We start from the raw sequence: 20,847 nt of genomic DNA, 5'->3' as shown, positions 1-20,847 counted from the left end.
TGACGTCGACCGACCGAAGCTGCTCTTGTGTGCTTCTCAGAGGCAGACTCCCAAAGGAGGGAGATCCGTTGCCTATGTTTCTATCTTCCAGCTGCCCTACCCAGTACGGTTCACTCCTTTGAAGACTGACCGACCGAAGCTTCTCCTGTTGGCGTGTCGGGGGAAGACTCACAATGGAATGGGAATCGTTGCCTCTGTTTCGGTCCCCCAGTTGTCCTACCCAGTTCGGTTCGCTCCTCTGACGACTGACCGGTCGGAGTTCTCCCTGTATGCGGATTGGCGGCAGACCTCCTCCCAGTTGTCCTATCCATTCCGAAGTCCACTGGCGTCGAAGGGGCCGCTTTGGATTAGTGCCTATTGGTAGAAACCGACCAAGGAAAACAAAATCCATCATCCAATCCCTAGGATGCCTAAAATTACTTTCGCCAAGAGATTGTGTTTTCGGTGTGTTTGTCTGCGTATGTGTGTTTGTATGTCTGTGAATAGAGATGCCTTGTTAAATTGGATTGGGTACGTATATTGGTGAAATGTTCACTTCACCCGTCGGAAAGGATAAATGCTGTACATCGCTCCTAATTTGCACATGCCCATACGATATTCCATACCTCTTCCACTCTCCTCGTCTGACGTTGTCCAACCATAACCGGCAGCTCCTGACATCACCGGACCGGCAGATTCTGTGCGTGGGATAAGCATAGTTATCCAATGACTTGGACGTGCCTTAGCAAACGAAAGAATGGCAGGAAGAAGAACTTCTGCCACACAACTTGTGACGTTTTGTGAACATGAGAAGAAAATTGACATATCCTGGGCAGAGGATAACAGGCACGGCATAGCCGAATCAAAAGTGTCAATGAAATGAAAATGTCAACAAATATTTTGGATGTTATCTGAAACGTCTGACCATATCTAAAAGCATATCCAGTTGCTTGAGTAACCGCTATTTGGCATATCTTCTTACCCTCATCCATGCATAGCCAAATTAAAATCATTAAACTACTCAACTGATTCTGCGGCGGGTTCTGGCGCGACCTTTAGGGTCTCGCGGCGGCTGGTCTGTGACCCAGGCTCCTTCACAGTGCCCCCTCCAGTCGGTCTCTTCAAGCCAACGAGACATCGACATGGGAGCATCCTCTGACGGGTAAAAGACTGCAAAGAGATTTATTTTTACTGCTGAGGTTTAGTATTCATTTGGTGTTAAGAAAGGTTAAAGCTTTGTGGTAAATGTAATACTAAAGGAGACCAGAGATCTTATGGAAAATTCGGATAAGATGAAGCTGCGAGTTGATGACGCTTACGTCGTACTTGTACGCTTTGTATGATATTCTCATTCTAAATTGAAGCGCAAATCCAATCCTATTTATGACCTTCCGCCACCAACGGTCCGCGGTCCATGAGATACCCACTTTATTCTTTAACACAATGTTCAAATGTTAGAAGGTAGCTGCAATTGCTTCTTTCTACGATGGCGCACCTTTTGTTTAATGTCGGCCTACCAAAAAGTTTTAAAGTCATGAACAGCGGTTACCGTATCTTCTTCCAGAAGTAGCGTAACAATAAATCAACTTACCACTACTCCGGCTGGTGTTAGCGTCACTGCTCTGGCTTGTACGCTCTCCTGCCGTTGCCACTGGTTTTGACTGTAACTCTATACCAATCGGCTGCAGACGCAGGGTGGGAGCTGCTTCTCTAGATCTGCTGATGTCGTCAAGCGGTTCTACCCAGCCGTCCTTCCATCGGTTACGCCGGCCCGCAGTGCGTTTCGCTACAGACTGCCCTGTCGTCAAGACGAAACAAATTGCTTGCCATAATCTTCAGAGGGACGAAACATTACCTCGGGGTAAACTGTGATAGTGATGGAGATATAGATCCAGTTCAACTAACTGAAGCTATTCTGCCACAAATAACTGGACATGGCAGAGAAACAGATGATGTATGCAGTTTTTACAGGATCATTGTGCCGGGTAAATTCTATCAGCTCTATTCTACAAGCACAATGAACAGTGGACCATGGACCATGGACCATGGCTTAACGTCCCGTCGTAAGGACTGCAACCCTTTCCGGTAGCGTACATGTCGGGTGAGCGACACAGCCGGAATGATATTATGGCTTCTAGTTCCAGTGACAGGGCCGCTAACCACTGGACTACGTAGTACTACGCTACCTTCGCATGCAAATCATATATCATTAACAAAGGGTGTGTTTGTCAATGTCAAACAAGATTCTTCACATTTTGTCGTTTGGTGTCAATGCATTAAGGACCGGAAAACAAGCAATATTATACTCACCATCCTCAACAAAGCCATGAAACACCTTGCTGGTGACAGACTTTTCCTGATCGTTTAGTCTTCCTACAGTAGTTGCGTTCACGTCTTGCATGGTGAATTTTGGTTGTGAGCCATTGCCAGAGTCTCTGTTGCTGTAATTGGGCTGTGTAGCCAGTCCCTGTGACCACTGCTTCTGGAGTATGTTGTTGTTGTCCCTGTACACTTGGATAAGTCTCTCGTTAGACTGTCTTGACTGTCTTATCTGGAGGGAGGTTTGTTTCTCTAATAGTTCCATGGAGCTGGACAGGTCTGTACGGAAAAATGGTTGTACACTGATGAATACTTCTTCCCAACACTCTCTGGGGAGAGAGAGGGGGAGAGGGGGAGAGAGGGTAGAGAGGGGGGAGAGGGAGAGAGAGGGGGGGAGAGGAGAGGGGAAGTGAGAGAGAATAAGAGAAAGAGGGGGAGAGATAGAGGGAGAGAAAGAGAGGAGAGAGAGAAAGAGAGGCAGAAAGAGAGGGGGAGGGAAATATAGATGAAGGGACATAGCAGCAGTCGATACAGACAGAAACGGACACACATGCATAGCTTACGTACGTTAGGTGACTGTTGAAGGACTTCTTTTTCTTGCAGTCTTATACATTAGCACTACAAAGAACCCAGTTAGGAGACCAACTCACGGAGTTCGGATTGTCCGCTGACTTTACCGCCGCGTCCTCTTTCAGCGTCCATGGAGACAACCTGTAGACCAATCAAATAGTTGACTTGTAAAACTTGACTTGTACGTCTGCATGTATACATAAAACATCAAAATGTCCACATTTTACGTCAGCATCTTGTAGAGCTCTTCGCCAGCATGACTGGCCGTAACCGCCAACAACCGGTTCACCGTCACCGCAGACCATTGTGAATGTAAAAACGAGACCACTAGTCGGGCCGGTACTTACAGCGGAAACGCGAACAGAATATTAAGTAGTCCTTTTCAATCGTCAAGACACTGTTCATACATCAGCAGACTAAGATAACTATTTTCTTCCCTTTCTGTGTAGGCTACTCCTGCGTGTTCCTGACCAACAAACGAAGAAAACTCGTCTTTCGGTTTCTCCGACACTGGATTATCTTAATCGTCACAGCCTTTTCGTTCTTCACAGTCTGATAACAGTCATTGCTACGTGTGTAACATACCAAAAACGTTGCACAACTAATCTTTGATAGTAGTTAGTCGTATGAACAAGTTATGTATCTTGACTTCTGGTGCTATTCTTTTTTACACGTATTTCAGGCAGACAAGGGCAATGTGGCACTGCCCTCAAGTAACAGTGTCAACTATAAAGAACACACAGAAGGTAAAGGTACTGCAATGGCCTTTTGTTCTCCACTGTCGCGGTATTGGAAGGGGGTCCTCTCACCGTCTTTTACCTCCCAAACCGACGTCATGTACCCATTTTATACCTGGATCGTGTTAAGTGCCCTTTCTAAGGGCATAAGATCGGTAACATGTCAGGATTCGAACCCGAGACCACTTGGTTCTGACTAAAGAAACTTGCTCTGCCGTTACGCCACACAACCGCACAAATGTTGGTGCTGCTGTCAGTCGCTTTAACTACAATTTACTCCCACACTCATCTGACATGTACATCAACTCCACCTTCGTGCTTGTTGACACATTTACGTCCCAAGTTAGCATTTCAACTATTGTAAATCATACACTGCCTTGCTGTATTGCAACGTGGAACACTCAAATGTAAGCGTAAGCATCATGAAGCCTTCCACCAAGTAGTCCTCGTCGTACTCACCTGACTCATCTCCCTGAAGAAGGCAAACTTGAGACGTCGACGTCAGGTTCACGGGCAAGACGCCTGTGTTGGAATAAACATGGAGCGAGGTTCAGGCCCCAGCGACATGGCGGCGGCAGACAAAACACCTTCACGGATTAGGTCAGGGCCCACCGTGATACCCTGCGGCTACACGTGTTGTGGCGCCACCCAGGTAATTCAAGGTAGCAGGCGAACGGGATAAAATTATAGTAGGGTGCAGTGTTCAAGCTAGACAAACTTATATGTTGTTGAGGTCGAGGGCATAACCTACGGAATAACTGACCCCCCTTCCAAAATAGGGTTTTTAATTTTTTTACGCCCTCTTTAAAATTGGGTCATGTGAGCCATGCAGAACTGCAGCCGACTCACCGAGGCAGTCAGGCGTAAAGGTCACACGCATTGATACACCACATGGGCAAACATCATAATCTTAATCATACGTGCCGAAAGTCGATTCATTATATCTACCATATAGCAAACTTCATGCCTGGCTGTTTTCATGTTACAGTGTTTTCAGACGCTTCCAGATTTCGCCCGCACTACTTTTTGTTACCCCAACACCATTGCTCCTTGCCTTGGTACCATCCGGAAAGTAGTTCGCTCCGGCGTTCATTATATACTATATACAGTCGCTTCTAGCTCTGACATTCATTATACACTATATACAGTCGCTTCTCTGTGTTTTCGTCTGGGAACGCGGACCATCTCAACGTCTGGAATCGTCCAAATTTTGGAAGCAGGCGCTGATTGGTCCCTACACATGAGCGAAATATGGAATGGATTCAAGAGCTCGTTCGAACGTTCCAACACCGGACAAGCCCTCCGCCCGCTCGTGGGAGGCCTGTTGTCATCGAACAAGCGCTCTAGAACCTATTCCTAGATTCGCTCATTAACTGACGTTACCGCCAAATGGTTTGAATGCGCACATCTCCAGACGGATAGCAGAAGCGAACGTAGGAGCGAACTACTATCCGGATGGTACCCAGGCTACATTGCTCCGGGAGTCGCAGGAAAATGTTGTGTTCTGTCGACATGTCACAGTTCATTCCAACGCCGGCCGGAGCGCGCCGAATTTCAAATCGCCCGAGCTTCGACCGCATTTTTTGTTGAAGATCTGCCCCGTCACAAAATTGACTGTGCTACTAAGGTGCTTCATTCCGGAAAGTTTGTCTTTTTTTTTGCCTTTCTGGTGCACAGCATCAGTTTTGGGGTTCCCAGAGGATGTCATCCACATAATCAAATGAACATGGAAGAGTCCATTCTGGCACGGAGGGGGGTTTTCAAGTTGAGTTTCGGACGGGTGATGATTCAAAATTCCCAGCCGCCCAGCCACGTCGAGAGTTCGAGGCAGTTTTATTTTCCTTCCGCGAGAGAAAGTAGTCCGTTCCATGACTCCGGGCGTAAACACCCCTTGCAAGAAACCTTGCCGCTGGAGTATTTAACCCTGTATCTTCTTATTTTCCAGTTATTTACAATATTTCAGCTTCATTTTTTACTCTTATAGTTTTTTTAACTGCTATTTTATCGCCTTCCCGCCAATATTACGGCTCGAAAACACGTAATTTTCGTGTAAATTCCTTTGTTGTTTTTACCATGGTGTAGGTTTCAAACCAACAGGAAATTTAGCGTGTATGAAAGAGCGAAAATTGTACTTTCTGTCGATATATGGTTTATCATACATTTCAAGTGCGAAAAGCAGATGCCCCCAATCCGCGCGAGGCGATGTCATTCGGAGCGGTTATTTTGATTCCAGAAAAAGAACGCACCACTATAACGTTATATTAAACGTTATACAAACAGCACGCGTGCGGCGGAGCGCGTATTTTTCTCCAGGCGGAGGTTTCGGTCGACGCCTCCCGACCGAAATCTCTGCTTGGAGAATCTATAGACGCGTCCCTCACTTTCTCTTTTAGTTTATAATATGCTATACCGACCGTTCGTTCATATTGTACTTAGAGTAATTGTTTCATCTGCAAGTCTCATCAATCAGTCAAAGAGGAAGTTCCCATTTATCAAGCCAAGTTGTCAATCCTTTAAAATCTTACCAAGCGTTCCAACTTAAAATTACATTTAGTTCTTATCTACGCACACTGTATCGTTTTCAATGTGTTTGTGACACTAGCAAGAGGGTTTTTTTCCAGCTTGAAATCACCTTCCTTGAAATAATCAAAACTATGAGATAGCTCAGAGTTTGTCCTACCATTGTCATTTTTAATCACGTCTCCAGGGTTTACCCTACAGTTTGCTAGTTACATTTCATACTCACACTAGATCACACTAGATTAGATAAGTAAGATATTGTGTTTTGATCTGTGATGTTGAATATAAGGGGCATGTGATGATGCATAGTCAATAATGCACCTTGTATTAATCCAGAAGGGTCAACTTTCTATTCTTTCCTACCTTCATCTGAAGTTTATGATAACTAGCCCTAAGTGCTATTGAACAATATGAAATAAACAACGTCATATTTGTTAAATACTAGCCAAATTTTATTGAACAAACATGTCATGTATAAATATCAATGCCAAATTAGAAACAAGATTTGTAATCAAACAACAACAATTTATAGCCAGAGTTATATAATTACAGTTGAGTGAAATGATGTACAAACTTGTCGTGGGGAACCACTCATATATATATATCATGGGACTGAGCAAAAATGCATGCTGAGGTCAGTTAGTTGATCAAAACTAGTTGGATCTAGTTGGTTGGTTGGGCCAAAAACATAATAAATGATCCCATTTGCAGGATATCTTAGTTCGCATGAAAGGTATTTACACAGTTTTCAACCTCCATGTTAGTTAAACAAATTTCAAGAAACCATTGTTTAACAATCAGTGCTGAGTTTGTCTAACAATGAATCAAACATGGTTTGTTTTGTAGTTATCTGTTCCTAAACAGACCAAACAAGTGCTTTCATAAGTTTCTCAGTATGTCAAAATGCCCACTGGTGCAAATAGCACAGTGCAAGGTTTTAATGTGCTTTACTGAATTCAATGACATGTCCCAAAAAGGTACATAATAGTCTATTGTCATTAACAAATTTTTACTGCTGTTAAACTGCATCTATCTATATCCATGGTGGTATTGTTGTGAAGATTAATTTGTGGATTGTTTCTGATTATGATGTTAGAATAAAATGAATGGTTGCTAGTGCTAGAACATGCAGACATTCCCATTTTGACCAAGGAGCGTTCATCAGACATGGCTGCTGCTGGGCTTTATGTCAATTTTGGTTGTTTAGAGAGGTGTGAAAGACCCCTGAAAACTACAAAAATGTTGCTGGTAATGGGTAAGACAGTAGGTAGCTTGGGAAGGGTTCTAAACTCTGTAAGAATGGATGGGACTGTTTTGATGTGCTGACAGGTGGTTGCTTGGCCAAGTTTGTCTAATTCCCATCAAGCCAAATGATGTCACTGGCTAAAACAGCTGTCCCCCTCCTCAGATCCACAGCACAACATCACCTGTATAAAACATGATATTTCATAGTATGTTATGAAATATAAATATCAAGAATCTTCATTCACAATGACTACTCATTGTTACATCCTAATGACTATACTGTCAACTACATAGAAATGTAACATTTTGAACAAAGTGCATGATATTTCAGTAATAAAGAAATTATAAAATGTCATTATCTATTATGCAGATTAGATGCTAAGTAGCACAACACATACTTCTTGGAATTGGCCATTTGTCAAGCTTCTTAATCTTATGTCTCCACCATTAAGTCCCTCCCATTTACCACAAAAGGAATCATTAATGAATTTCTGCATTAAAATGGAAATAAGGTCATCATGAGCATTACCCACATGCCCCTATCCTAGAGCTACCTACATGTCTTATAGGAAATCCCTACCATTGACCAGAAGAAATTAGCAGTTTCTGCATCAAATATGCACATGAAGTACTCACTATCATAATTCACATTTTGCTGTATGCACCTTCCCTTCACCTCCAATATGACATCCATAGCATTAATTATGATAGAAATAGTCCAAATTATCATGATTATGCTCATTCGGTCCTAATTAGTATCCAGGATATACTTGGATATAATTCATTATATTGACATGTTTAGCTAACCTCCCTATACTATGGGTATAAATTTTATACCACGTACCAAGTTTGTCAAAGGGAACATACTAGTAATATTCGGACATTAATTATGCAATCAAGGTGTTTAGTAGCACAAGTAGTATAATATTGAAATATGTCATTGGCATAACCTCAGTCAAAAGTCCTTTTGAGCTGAATATTCAAAACTACCCTCATTCCTACTTCAGATATCATCTTGCTAAATATCATAATATTGTTGCTATTATCATGCAAATTAGGGCATTATTAACAACATTTATAGCAATTCATGTCCATAAACAGAAAACATGTTACTGTAATTTCCATCTGTCATACTGCCATGATACTGGTAGTTACTGTTCATTGATAACACATAACTATTATACAAACATTGGATAATATCACTCACATCTCCCCCTCCCCACTACTCTACTTATAGGTTATATCATCATAATGATCACAGTTTACGGTATAACACTCATCACTATCCCCCTCACTACTCTTACAGTTTACAGTATAACACTAATCTCTATCACTACTCTTACAGTTTACGGTATAACACTAATCTCTATCCCCCTCACTACTCTTACAGTTTACAGTATAACACTAATCTCTATCACCCTCACTACTCTTACAGTTTACGGTATAACAATAAATCTCTATCCCCCTCACTACTCTTACAGTTTACAGTATAACACTAATCTCTATCCCCCTCACTACTCTTACAGTTTACGGTATAACACTAATCTCTATCCCCCTCACTACTCTTACAGTTTACGGTATAACAATAAATCTCTATCCCCCTCACTACTCTTACAGTTTACAGTATAACACTAATCTCTATCCCCCTCACTACTCTTACAGTTTACAGTATAACACTAATCTCTATCCCCTTCCTCACTTCTCTTACAGGTTACACTGATATTATCACACTTATCTCTATCCGCCTCACTACTCTTACAGGTTGCAATATAACACTCATCTATTTCCCTCCTCACAACTAAGTACTCTTAACGTAAGGTTACCAGTTTACGTGCAGGACCAGTTTACGGTCACTTCAATGGGCGGTGCAGACTTCGAGGTAAATTGTGAAAAAGAAAATTCTCTTCAGTAGGCAAGAAGTACGTCTATAGGATCTATGTGCATGTATCTTATTTATGATATATGTTTGCATCAAGCAAAGCAGCCGACTAAACATTTGAAAAGCCTGCCAACAATTTAAATTGACGATTTATGATCGTAGAACACTGTTACAGATGGCCCGCTTTGATCGTAACTCTCAACCGCTAACTTCGTCCCCTCTTTCTAAATCCTACAAACTCTATATCAATTGCAAAATCGTCCGAAACCAAACCTGCAGTTCTTATCTCAAGAATTCATGGTGATTTTATGTATGTTATCCAAAAGAAGTCTTAAAAACTAACACGAAAACAAACTAGAGATAAATATGTGTACTGTCACACATACACACAGGGTCGCTTTTAAGTGTAATTTATGCCAGGTGAAATTCTAGCTAGGTAATGATAAAAGGCAGATGTGAACACATACAGCCCCACCTAAACAGTCCCTTCTGCATGAAGAAATGGACTGTCCCCACCTGAATAGACCCTCCAGCAATAAGAATTGGACTAGTCCCACCTGAACAACCCCTTCATTCAGCAAGTTCTAAGTACTTGAGACACACGTACACTCGAGGTGCAAGGGACGCTCGATCAAACAGAAAACGGTGCACGTAATAAAGCTTGCCTTATTTTACTGCCTGCATAAATTATGCAGATGATCGTCAAAACTTGCATAATTAACATGTTGCTACATCCCTCTCCACTTTAAGGAACATATGGTATGAATATCAAAAGTGTAACAGCTTTTTATAATTTTGAAATTGATATGCAGATTATTGCCTCATTTGCATAAAGTTCACATCTCATGGTAATCTTAATGATAATAATTAGATTTGACGAAAATATTAAACACCTACCATTTAACAGTAAGGCTGTATTGGTAATTTTTATTTGCTGAAATTATGATAATGAGCTCCCTCAAAGATACACTACCTAGCAATTATAGCAATTATCTATTCAAATGGAATAACAACATATATTCCGTCAAATCAGAAAAAAATAACTCATCTTCGTCCTTACGTATTGATAGCACTTAAGTCTTGACCAAACGTTATTCAATATCATTTTGGCACAATTTGACAAACCCACAAACCAAAGTGCACAAAAGTCTTGCCCCTTTATATAGCTTGACATGATGATGGTCAGACAATGAATTGGTAGCTTGTGAATAAGTAATAGAGATGTAATGAATAAATAATAGAGAGTAATGAATAAATAATAGAGAGTAATGAATAAATAATAGAGAGAAATGCATAAGTAATGCATACAGAACAGTCTATTGGTCACTGATTGTGACGTCAAAATTCAACATGGCGGCACCCATGGATGGTCAAAATTCAACATGGCGGCACCCATGGATGGCAGCAAAAACAAAACAGGGTTTCGCTATGCGACCCTGTAATGACTGTCGTCGCCGAGCCGGTAGTTTTCGAACGCCATGTTGTACCACGTGACTATGCAGTTCATAGCTTGTGCATTGGAAGGCAGGGCAAAATCGCTAAGGGGCGCTGTTTTAGCCAAATTCATGTGGGGAGGGCACGGCATGAGGAAGCCAACGTATACTGAACGCGTTTCAAGGCCAATAACTATCTATACTCTTGATAAAAAACATATAAATGCGTCGTCGACGTCATGAGTACCATTGCTTGGGCAAGTTGTGGAACAGTATGGTGCTAGGAGTGGCGTTCTGTTGGGGCAAAGATGACCGACCGGTACGTTTAGCGGCGATGCAAAGTGCACGGCATGGCGTCGATGTAAACAATCATCCACCGTGTTATCTCAATGAACTACTTGGGGAACTTTTTATGGGAAATGATCAATTACATGACCTTTAGAAAAATAACCACAGGGAGAAACACCCAACTGACCGTAAATTGGTCACCCTGAAAGAATTTTTGGCTGCAGGCTTGTTTATTGAAGCAGCTCGCACGGCGATAAATCCAACTCAGAAGAAATATTATACCACACAGAAGTTGAGGCAGACCGACTAAGATATCTTCCAAAATGAGAGTTTTTCATTTCTGCCTGCGCGATTTCCGTAAAACTGCGTTGTTAACAAATCGACCGTAAACTGGTAACCTTACGTTACTAACAGGTTACAATATTAAACTTATCCCTTACTCCTCACAAGTTGAATAAAACTCAGTTAACAGTATGTACTATGTGTCAGCTACTCAGCTGGAAGAAAAAATAGAAGAATTTGGCCAAATAGGGACAACTAAGTGCCATGGGATTGCAATCTTTTTTTACTGGATGCAAATACAACAGATATTATTATTATTATTATTATAATTTTGTAGTCTATCCAGCTATCTATGTACCATCCATCCTTGGAGTCAATTTATAACCGTTACCTTATAAAAGTGTACTTCTTTGATCATTCTTGGCAAAACATTGATTACCTCAGCTGAGTCTGCTAAGATGAACAAGACAACCTAAATGTACCTCCTAGAAGTAATGGTAAAGACTTGTTGTTTCTTTTGATACACAATTGCTGTTTTGATACACGTTCTGTGGTTCAATTCGTAATACATTTTAAACCAGCTTTGTTGTCCTGTGGCTTAGCAACTATTATCTGTTTTTTGCTGGATTTTTTTCGACCTCCTGTATTAGTTTTCGGGTTTTCAGAGGATGTCAGGCTATGTAACGCATTGAAGGATAGATTTTTCACGGCCAAATTCTCCGCTGTTTTCGATTAAAATTTCTCTGAGCGCCAAATATATCCTCACTAACAAATTCTGAGTCAGAAAATTTGTCACGTATATCAACATTTTACACCAAGCCATGCAGGTTTGCACCTCGGTCACGGGTTATTGTGTTTACAAGAAATACCGACGATAAAGCAAATTTGTCACATGTAACAGGGCCCGCCCAGTAAAAAAACCTCATAGGACTTACACTACGAACACCAGCATGTTGGCGAAAAATCGCTAAAACGTGACCTAGGCAGACTTTGAATTACGTATCTACCCAGATTTCAAACCAACGGGATTTTCACACGGGATATAGACAAGGGTTAAACGGTTCTGACGCACCATCAAATGAATAAGGATCTAAGTGCGAAAAGCAAACGCCCCCAATCTGAAAATCGCCGAATTTTCAACTTTTTACGACGCTGCCATTTTGCTAATTTGACTGTGTTCCAAGTTTGATCATAAAACAAATTAAAATCGTTGTAAAACCCCACAGAAATGGATTAAATGGAGAGCAGATAGCAAACACATCCGACACTTACCGTCATTTCGCTGAAAGGTCACACATCGTGATGCAATCAGCTGTCAACTCGGATGAAATTTCATCTCGTTGGCGCGCGGGAAAACTGCGCCCTTAGCAACGGCGTTACTATGCACGGCGGATGGATACTTAAAAAAATAAAAACCGTTCCATCGACGTTCGATATACTACATGGCTGGGCGGCTGTTCCATTTCTTAGCAGATGTGTTTCTGAACTGGTCTATTTTACCTTTTTAAAAGTCCATTAATGCACGGGGGGGGGGTCTAAATTCAATTTTGGACTGGGCTTCGTATCAAAAAAGCAAAGAGTATTTCTGGACTGGTCTATTGTGCAAATTTACTGGTCTATTGTGCAAAATGGGGTGCACTGGAAGAGTCCATTCTTGCATGGGGGCATTTTGTAAGATTTACTTTTGGCTAAAGTGTGATAAGTAGAAGTGATTCTTAACCAGGAGTGTTCCATCCATAAAACGCTCTCTTGGATCCTTGCGGGGGTTGGCTCTGTCACTGTCTGCTTAAAAAATCCTATTATCAAATCATACGACGATCGAGCGACCTACATGATCCTACATGTGACCGCACCCTTAGGGCACAAGAACTTTGACATGGCAGTATTCGAACCCGGGACAACTTGGTTCTGACTTTAAAAGCTTGCAACACAACCCCACAAATGTTAGTGTAGCTGTCAGTCGTTTTAACTACAATGTGCTCCAATGTTCCCCGACATGCCCTTCAACTCTACCGTCGTCCTTGTTGACACATAGATTTACGTCCCTCGCAAACAATTCAACTGTGAATCATTGCCTTGCTGTATCGCAACATGGAACACTCAAGTATAAACGTAAGCATCAGAAAGCCTTCTACCACGTAGCCTTAGTCGTACTTACCTGACTCACCGCACTGAAGAAGGCAAACTTGAGACGTCAGGTTCGCGGGCAAGAAACGGGCATGGAATACACATGGGCTAGGTTCAGGTTCCAGCGACATGGCGGTGTGAGACAACAGACCATACTGTCCTTCACGTGAGGGATAAGGTCAGGGCCCACAACCCCCCGCGGCTACACGTGCTTTGATGGGGAGGGGAAACATGAACCTAAGCGTGTTTGTTTGTTTGTTTATTACGAATCTCCATTAGTTAAATACATCAAACTATTCTTCCTGGAGTCCTCTACATACAATAAATGCATTAAAACAAATTACATATATAATGTCAATCAATCAATTAGCATAAATCAATAACATCATTATCATATTATACCAACATGCACATAAATAAGTTATCATATGTTGGTTTTTGTGGAGGTGGACTGACTCCTTTAGCCAATTTCCCGATTTTTTTCTACTTTCTTGGTGTACAGCTGATGTCAAAAAGAGGTCCCAGCGGCGAGCTACTGAACATCGCTCGAAGCCCTAGTAGTCGCCAGAACGTCGGCCGTACTTTGGCCCCAAATCCTCATTTTTAGCTCGCCGACAGGGAAACGGATCTTTTTGCTCTTTTACGAGTTTTGTACCGTGTATATACTTATGTATTGTTGATAGATTAATTAGGACTTAAATGATGTAATCTGTATCTCTGTTATATCTTATCTGACCATTACCTCTTCCCGCGTGACGTCAATGAAAAGCGGCCTCCGGGCCGATTTGAGCTATCATGAGTAAACAAAGGTTCAAACAGACACGTCGGCCCAGCTGAGTTCTTGATTTGGGACGGCCCGGACACTATTTTCTGATAGAGGCTTCGACCGTTCTGTGACGACTAAGTGACCCATATTTGACAGATTTGTTCGACTAATTTCATGGGAAAAGAACTTTTTCGTGTTTTGCGTATTGTGATGTATTTTGGATAATACATTTATATGTTGCATCATATTCCAATTATGAAATTGAGTTTGGTCTCTCTTAGAAATAGTCTCTCCGAAATCTTGTGGAATGGGGATGGTAGTACAGGGTCTGTCAACTTGTGGCAACGTGTGTGGCGCAACTGATAAAGTGTTGGGCTAGAGGTCCCGAGTTCGACACCCGCCGTGGTCCGGACGTCGTGCCCTTTACTTAACCCTTGACTTATGACTGACTTATGTCGGGTGTTGCTCAGCCACTACTCGCACGAGGCACTATTGTTTTGCTAGCGTACGGCCGCATCACTCCAACCCCAGGACTGTGTAGATCCGCCCTAACCCGCTGTTGCCAAAAAATGCCTACTGATTTCTTCAGTTACAACCAAGCTTTAACGCTGAAGATGAGCTGAAATTTTTTCACCTTTATGAACACGCGTTCATGTAGCCGTTTACTTTCTGGGTCGGTACTCTTTTGGAGAAGCGGAATCAACCGGAATGCCGTCAGAATAACTATTCTTAGTATATTCCTGGGTACTCGTAGTGCATTCTAGAAATTCTCATTGCATTCCAGATATTTTTGTCCATTCTTGAGGCCGTCCCGAATTTTTTTGTCATGCTCAAAACTTTCGAGGTGCATTTGAAGCGGAGAAATATCGAACGGCATTCAAAGTGTATTCTAACTATTCTAACTGCAATACGGCCGCATTCCAACATTATTCGATATATTTTGATCTCATTCGATGGAGAACGGACGGCCACAAGGATGAACACAAATATCTGAAATGCAGTGAGAATTTCTAGAACGTACTTTGAATACATAGGAATATACAATAATTTCCATTCAGACGGCATTCCGGCTTATTTCCGCTTCTCGTGTGAAGACGTATTAGGTCCATTTGGAATTCCCGCCCGAATGTGGCATGAATTTTGCAAATTCTTCATTCCGGCTGGTTCTTCTTGATTCCTGCTGATTCGGTTTCAGTGTGAAGCCCCTATAAGGTACACACTCGGAATAATAATGAATGAATGAGACCAAAATCCCAGCATTGTCCATGCAGTCACGGGTTCAACTCCAGCGCAGGATGTTGCTGTGTGGGCGGCAGGCGAAACTCGGTAATATCACTGGTATACTGGAGACGGATCCTGCAGTTGCAGCCGGTAACATCTCTGGGTCCTGCCGACAACGAAAGAAACTTTAGGAGTCGGTCCATTTCTGAGGTAAGAAAAACGGCTATTCATTCGTGTGAGTTCGAAGATATTTACACGGGGGAAGGGGGGGGGGTGCGAAAAATTTAAGTCCGTCTCAATCTTGACAATTACTAATCTCCAAGCAGATTTCCGGTGGCACGTAAGATAATGCCCGGTGTCTCCGGTGCCAGTCTGACCTCCTCTGACTGGCTATACTCCTTGGCCAGCTTCGATACTATCTTATGTATCTTATGGCACCGTAGGATCTGCTCGGAGATTAGACCATTACGTGTACATCCTATACTTCCTCCTGACTTTAACCTAACTCGGTGGCATATAGGAGACCAAACTCGCGACTACGGCTCGTAAAGTCGCACAATTTCATGTTCATGTTGATCTGTGTGGTGGAGACATAGGACATGGAGACATTGCGACATAAGGAAGCGATAAAAAGCAGCCATAGGCTAAACTGCGTAACAAACAGATGACGTCAACAACGCACATCCAAGAGTAGCAACTTCAACATCAATTCTATATCTTAATCATCTAACAGTCGCGCTAATGAATTCTCCTTAACATAGACGGTCTTTTGGAAATATTCAAGACTACATGACTCTATTTGAAGAGAAGTCCCTGTGCTTTTCATATGGTGATCCTTAGTGAAACCTAGAGATTGGAACTTGACATTCAGTAGGCGTGCAGAAACGGAAATCGTGACTTCTGTATCTCTTTGTACTGAACTTGACACAGTTTCTGGTGTTCCTGTTTTGCGTTTCACGTCCTGTAAACTGTAGGAGCCCAATAATCAACTCTCTTTGCCAATTCCGAACATAAATACCTAAGTTATAGACTATTAGTGTACTATAGACTATTAGTGTACTGTCCCCTCAGAGTAGCGCGTAGTGCCCTCTTCTGAACTTTCTCTATATACGCAGGCTGAATACTTGTGCGTCCAGAGGGGCACACGGGAGTACAATACTTGAGTACAGGTTTTACATATTAAGTGTAAACAAGCATTGTGTCTTGAACGTTCCAATCAAATAGACCGATCCTGACTGTCCATCACAAATAGCAGTTCAAACAAGGAGAGAATGCCGACTAGCAGTGTAGCCTAGTACAGAGTGGTTGCATGTCCGTCGAATATGTTCATGCCCATGTTTTCGTTTTACGTTTCAACGTTTTGACATGGGATGGATCAATCGTGGGTAGGGCTATCACAGCAAACGAATCAAGAAGTGAAAGTGGTTGTTATGGCTTTACCCGTGTGCCAAATAGTAGTTCCTTCCCGCCATGAGGTATGTCGTCATCATGAACCACTGACCAAAGCAAGGCTTCCATGTTTTGTTTCTGGTCCTGAAATGTTGGCGGCGGTTTCATTTTCGAGGTTTTGGCGACATCCCTGGTCCCCACGAAATCATGGCACCGCGTACATATGCATACTGATTGTATTTACTACTGTACCACAGAATTGCTCCTCGAAACCTCGCTCTGTCGTAACGCCACACAACCCCACAAATGTGGACTACAATTTACTCCCATATTCCCCAGACTCCACCGTCGTACTTGTTAAAATTTACGTCCCTCGCAAACATTTTAACTGTTTTGAATGTTGCACTGCCTTGCTGTATCGCAACATGGGACACTCAAGTATGCATGTAAACGTAAACCGCGACTATACAACAAGCGCAAACCTCCCCCCAGTTCTCCTCCTACCAGGAAATAAAGTCCCCTCGAAAATGAACGAATGCACATTCGGCAACGTGCCAAAGTGTGATTATCCTGTAAAGCTTCCCTTCTTGGCTCATTAGATATTACTTACCCCATGTTCGTATTTTCCACAGGCTCAAAACGAGAAGAACTGAAATCAAAACATAGACATGGAATCTAAACCAGCTCTGCTTGCAGTCTGCTTAGCTGTAGTTTCCGCGCTCATCACCAAACATGGACGGGTGATAGGACAACCCTCCCCATCTGTGTGTCAGACCTGGAACTCCACAACCGTGGTGTGTGCGGGGGATTTTCGGGACACTCCAACCCGCGCGCCTCTCACCCAGGTACCGCCCGGCATCCCCGAGTCTGTCATCACGGTGGATCTCAGTTATAATAACATCACCGAACTGTACAACGGCTCCTTCAGTGGGTTGAGAAACCTGAAATCCTTAGATCTGTCTTTTAATTGTCTACAGACCATCGATGTTGGTGCGTTTGATGAGTTGGAGAATCTAGAACGTCTTGATATCGGTAACGTTACGCTAATGCCACTGCGGGAACCCGTGTACGCCCTTCAAAATGGACTTTTTCGACATCTGCGAAATCTGAAGTATCTGTTTGTGCAGACGTGGACTGACACAGTCATTGAGGGAGTGTTCACGGGGTTGGTTAATCTCAAGCATTTAGAACTTAGTGTGAACAATATCAGCGATCTACCTGATCACATTTTCGATTCTTTGGCTTCATTGGAAAGTCTGAAGATAGAGGAACTTGCGATCGAAGGTTCCATAGAAGAGGACATGAATACCACCACTAGAAGAGTCCAAAACGGAAGTGGGTTTTTACAACGACGCCTATTGTGGGCACCGCTGCACAGCCTTAACAAATTGAGTCTCTATTATCTACCAAGACCCAGTGACTTCTACTTCGGACCTGTATTTATGAACCTGACTAACTTAGAGACTATAGAGATGAGTTCACTCCACGAGTACCTTCTCAGTGCTCAAATGTTCCGGCCGCTGGTACAAACTCTGAAACATCTTCACCTACACGCCGTGATAGCCCCCGGTCTGCTGAAGTCACTCACTCATCTACAGACGCTGGACCTGGACCTCGTCTCCTTCCCCGCCATTGTGGGCGTCCTGCCCGAGCTCCGACAGACGCAGATTCGCGAGTTGTCGTTTGACATGCTGGGATACCGACTGGACAAAATAACGCCTGATACCCTAGCGGGTTTAAGAGGTTTAAACTATCTTAAAGGTTTGTCGATATATTTGGACATTAGAACCATTGAAACCGTGCAGGCTTACTCCTTTGCGGGTTTGTCACATATACAAAGGCTGGATCTGACAAACGGCTATCTACAGAGTTTACAAGACAAGACGTTCAGCGGACTGTCTTCTCTCGCTCATCTTAACTTGTCACATAACACACTTTCTACTTTACCAAGGGGAGTCTTTGAAGGGCTGAGCTCTCTTACTCACCTTGACTTGAGCTACAGCAACTTGGTAACCTCCCAAGCTCAGCTTCCAGAAGCTTTGGACTATCTTGATCTCAGTTTCAATAAGATAAACAGCAAGTTCACAGGTCAAGTACCATGTAACTACCCCTTGTCATTCAACTTCAGCGGCTTAATAAGCGTGAATCATCTGAATTTGAGTCACAACGACATCAACGCTATTCCCAACGGTTGTCTCCCTTGGAGTTTGAAAACATCTACTAACAGTACGTTCACTGTACAAGTGATTGATTTAAAGCACAACAAAATAGTATATTGGGCTGAAGATATCTACTGCATTGCGAGTTTACGGTATCTCGACGTTTCTTACAATGATGTAGCTTTTTTGGAAATCTATGCACTGCCGTGTGAGCAATCTACTATAGAAACTTTAAGGCTGGATCACAACACTATATCAAGTATATATATAAAGGGATACATGACAAGCCTGAAAACGTTGACTCTTTCTCACAACATCATCCAGCGTATCGAGACAGAACAGCTCCCAGAGTTGGTCCGGCTGGAGCATCTAGATCTCAGTCATAACGACATCAACACCGTCATGCCTTCTGCCTTCCGTGGACTATCGCGGCTGAGATTCCTGGATCTCAGTCACAACCAACTACAAACCATAGAAGGGACGATGTTTGGAGGTCTGGGCAACCTTACACACCTAAACCTGGCGTTCAACGGGATAGCGGAGATAGGAGGCGCCTTTCACCGTCTGTTCGCATTAAAGGATTTGGATATGAGGGGAAACAGCTTAGCTGTTTTAAATCAAACAACACTGGGTCCTGTTGTCAACCGGCTGGAGAGACTGGACGTTGCAGGCAATCCTTTTCTGTGCGATTGTAACTTGATGTGGTTTGTTGAGGGGGCCCAGCATAAATACGACAGGGTAGCGAACTGGCACAACCCTTATCCTGACGTTGGTGGCGGCTACACGTGTTCCCGTCCAGAACTACTGCGCGGAAGACGTTTGATAGACGGGTTGTCGCAGAAACAATCTATTGACAGACAGGAGCCAACGTTTTTCGACATGGACTGTAGTCACGGATTCCGGCCAAACCGCCTCCTGGCTTGTGTGCTCGCCTCTTCCAGCATCTTCGTCGCCATGATGACCATTTTCCTGGTCGACTACCACATTGACCGTGTTCAGTACTACCTGTGGCAGTTGGCCAAGTGGAGGAGACCGAAAATTGGCGAAGGAGAGAACCAAGAGCCGCCCAGATACACGCACGATGCTTTTATTGCCTACAATAACCAGGACCTCATGTGGGTTGTGTATGAAGCAATAGAAAATCTGGAACCTGACTACAGTCTGGTCATACACGAAAGAGACTTTGCAGTCGGCGCTCCCATTGTGAAAAACATCGCGGATGCCGTGGAAAACAGCCGGAGAACCGTCTGCCTCATCACCAGGAACTTCCTGAAGAGCAAGTGGTGCGAGTACGAGTTCCAGTTGGCCCAGTACCACATGTTTGAGGAGGGGGGAGGGAGGCGTCTCATCCTGGTGTTTCTGGAGAGGATTCCTGACAGGATGCTGAAACGGTTCCGCCATCTGAACGCCGTAATGAAAAGGGACACGTACCTGATGTGGCCGGAGGACGCGCGGAAAAGGCCGCTGTTCTGGAGGCGGCTGCGAGACGCTCTGGGCGATCCTTTACCCCGGGACCCAGAGCCTCAGCAGCAGGTACAAGATCAGGAACAGAACATTCTGGAACAGCAAGAACAGGCTCTGGTAAGGAACATTGTGACAGTGCAGGTGCATGGCTCCATGCGGAACGGTCCGGAACTGCAAGATGAATTACCATTACCAGAGCCAGACGACCAGCTCTGGTCTGAGGTTGGAGAAGATGGTCCTCTCCTAGCACTGTAGTCACAGTGTGTACTTATCATATGGTTTATTCATATGATTTATAACTACAGTCTTTGCCGAGAAATGGCAGTCCATAACCTGCGTGACATCAAGTTAAGCAGATAGTACACGCGTCTCAAAAGTTGCAGAAAGTGTATAGCGCCCCCCGCCTCGGTTAAGGGAAGGAAGTAAGGTCTTGATGTAAATAGCGTGGTTTGGTTGATTTTCTGTCACC

General features: G+C 43.3%; 2 protein-coding genes and 2 long non-coding RNA genes across 4 annotated transcripts; 1 reads left to right on the top strand and 3 right to left on the bottom strand.

The window, feature by feature from the left end:
* Positions 1–108: 108 nt before the first annotated feature.
* Positions 109–1,119, bottom strand: LOC118415136. Its single transcript, XR_004831079.1, has 3 exons — positions 1,006–1,119; positions 606–677; positions 109–354 (listed from the first exon to the last, which is right to left on the bottom strand). It is a non-coding gene; the product is annotated as an uncharacterized LOC118415136 (long non-coding RNA).
* Positions 1,120–1,407: 288 nt separating this feature from the next.
* On the bottom strand, positions 1,408–4,221 carry LOC118416295. Its single transcript, XM_035821384.1, has 5 exons — positions 4,065–4,221; positions 2,949–3,009; positions 2,290–2,577; positions 1,571–1,777; positions 1,408–1,412 (listed from the first exon to the last, which is right to left on the bottom strand). Exons 1-5 carry the CDS (start codon positions 4,071–4,073, stop codon positions 1,408–1,410), a joined length of 570 nt encoding a protein of 189 aa, XP_035677277.1. The 5' UTR covers positions 4,074–4,221.
* A 2,337-nt stretch (positions 4,222–6,558) lies between these two features.
* On the bottom strand, positions 6,559–12,708 carry LOC118416591. Its single transcript, XR_004831226.1, has 2 exons — positions 12,525–12,708; positions 6,559–7,552 (listed from the first exon to the last, which is right to left on the bottom strand). It is a non-coding gene; the product is annotated as an uncharacterized LOC118416591 (long non-coding RNA).
* A 5,822-nt stretch (positions 12,709–18,530) lies between these two features.
* Positions 18,531–20,633, top strand: LOC118416294 (toll-like receptor 2). The gene has a single exon (XM_035821383.1). It carries the CDS (start codon positions 19,194–19,196, stop codon positions 20,631–20,633), a length of 1,440 nt encoding a protein of 479 aa, XP_035677276.1. The 5' UTR covers positions 18,531–19,193.
* Positions 20,634–20,847: the final 214 nt, after the last annotated feature.

This window comes from Branchiostoma floridae, chromosome 5 (assembly GCF_000003815.2).
Source record: "Branchiostoma floridae strain S238N-H82 chromosome 5, Bfl_VNyyK, whole genome shotgun sequence".
NCBI lineage: Eukaryota > Metazoa > Chordata > Leptocardii > Amphioxiformes > Branchiostomatidae > Branchiostoma > Branchiostoma floridae.
The sequence above is the reverse complement of the archived record's forward strand: the minus strand, read 5'-3'. Positions and strand labels throughout refer to the sequence as shown.

Coding starts and splice junctions, on each gene's coding strand:
- LOC118416295 (XM_035821384.1), bottom strand. Junction 2,578..2,948: donor CAGCGGACAATCCGAACTCC/GTGAGTTGGTCT, acceptor TTTTCCGTACAG/ACCTGTCCAGCTCCATGGAA. Junction 1,778..2,289: donor TCATGGCTTTGTTGAGGATG/GTGAGTATAATA, acceptor TCTTGACGACAG/GGCAGTCTGTAGCGAAACGC.
- LOC118416294 (XM_035821383.1), top strand. CDS start 19,194: ATGACAAGCCTGAAAACGTTGACTCTTTCTCACAACATCATCCAGCGT.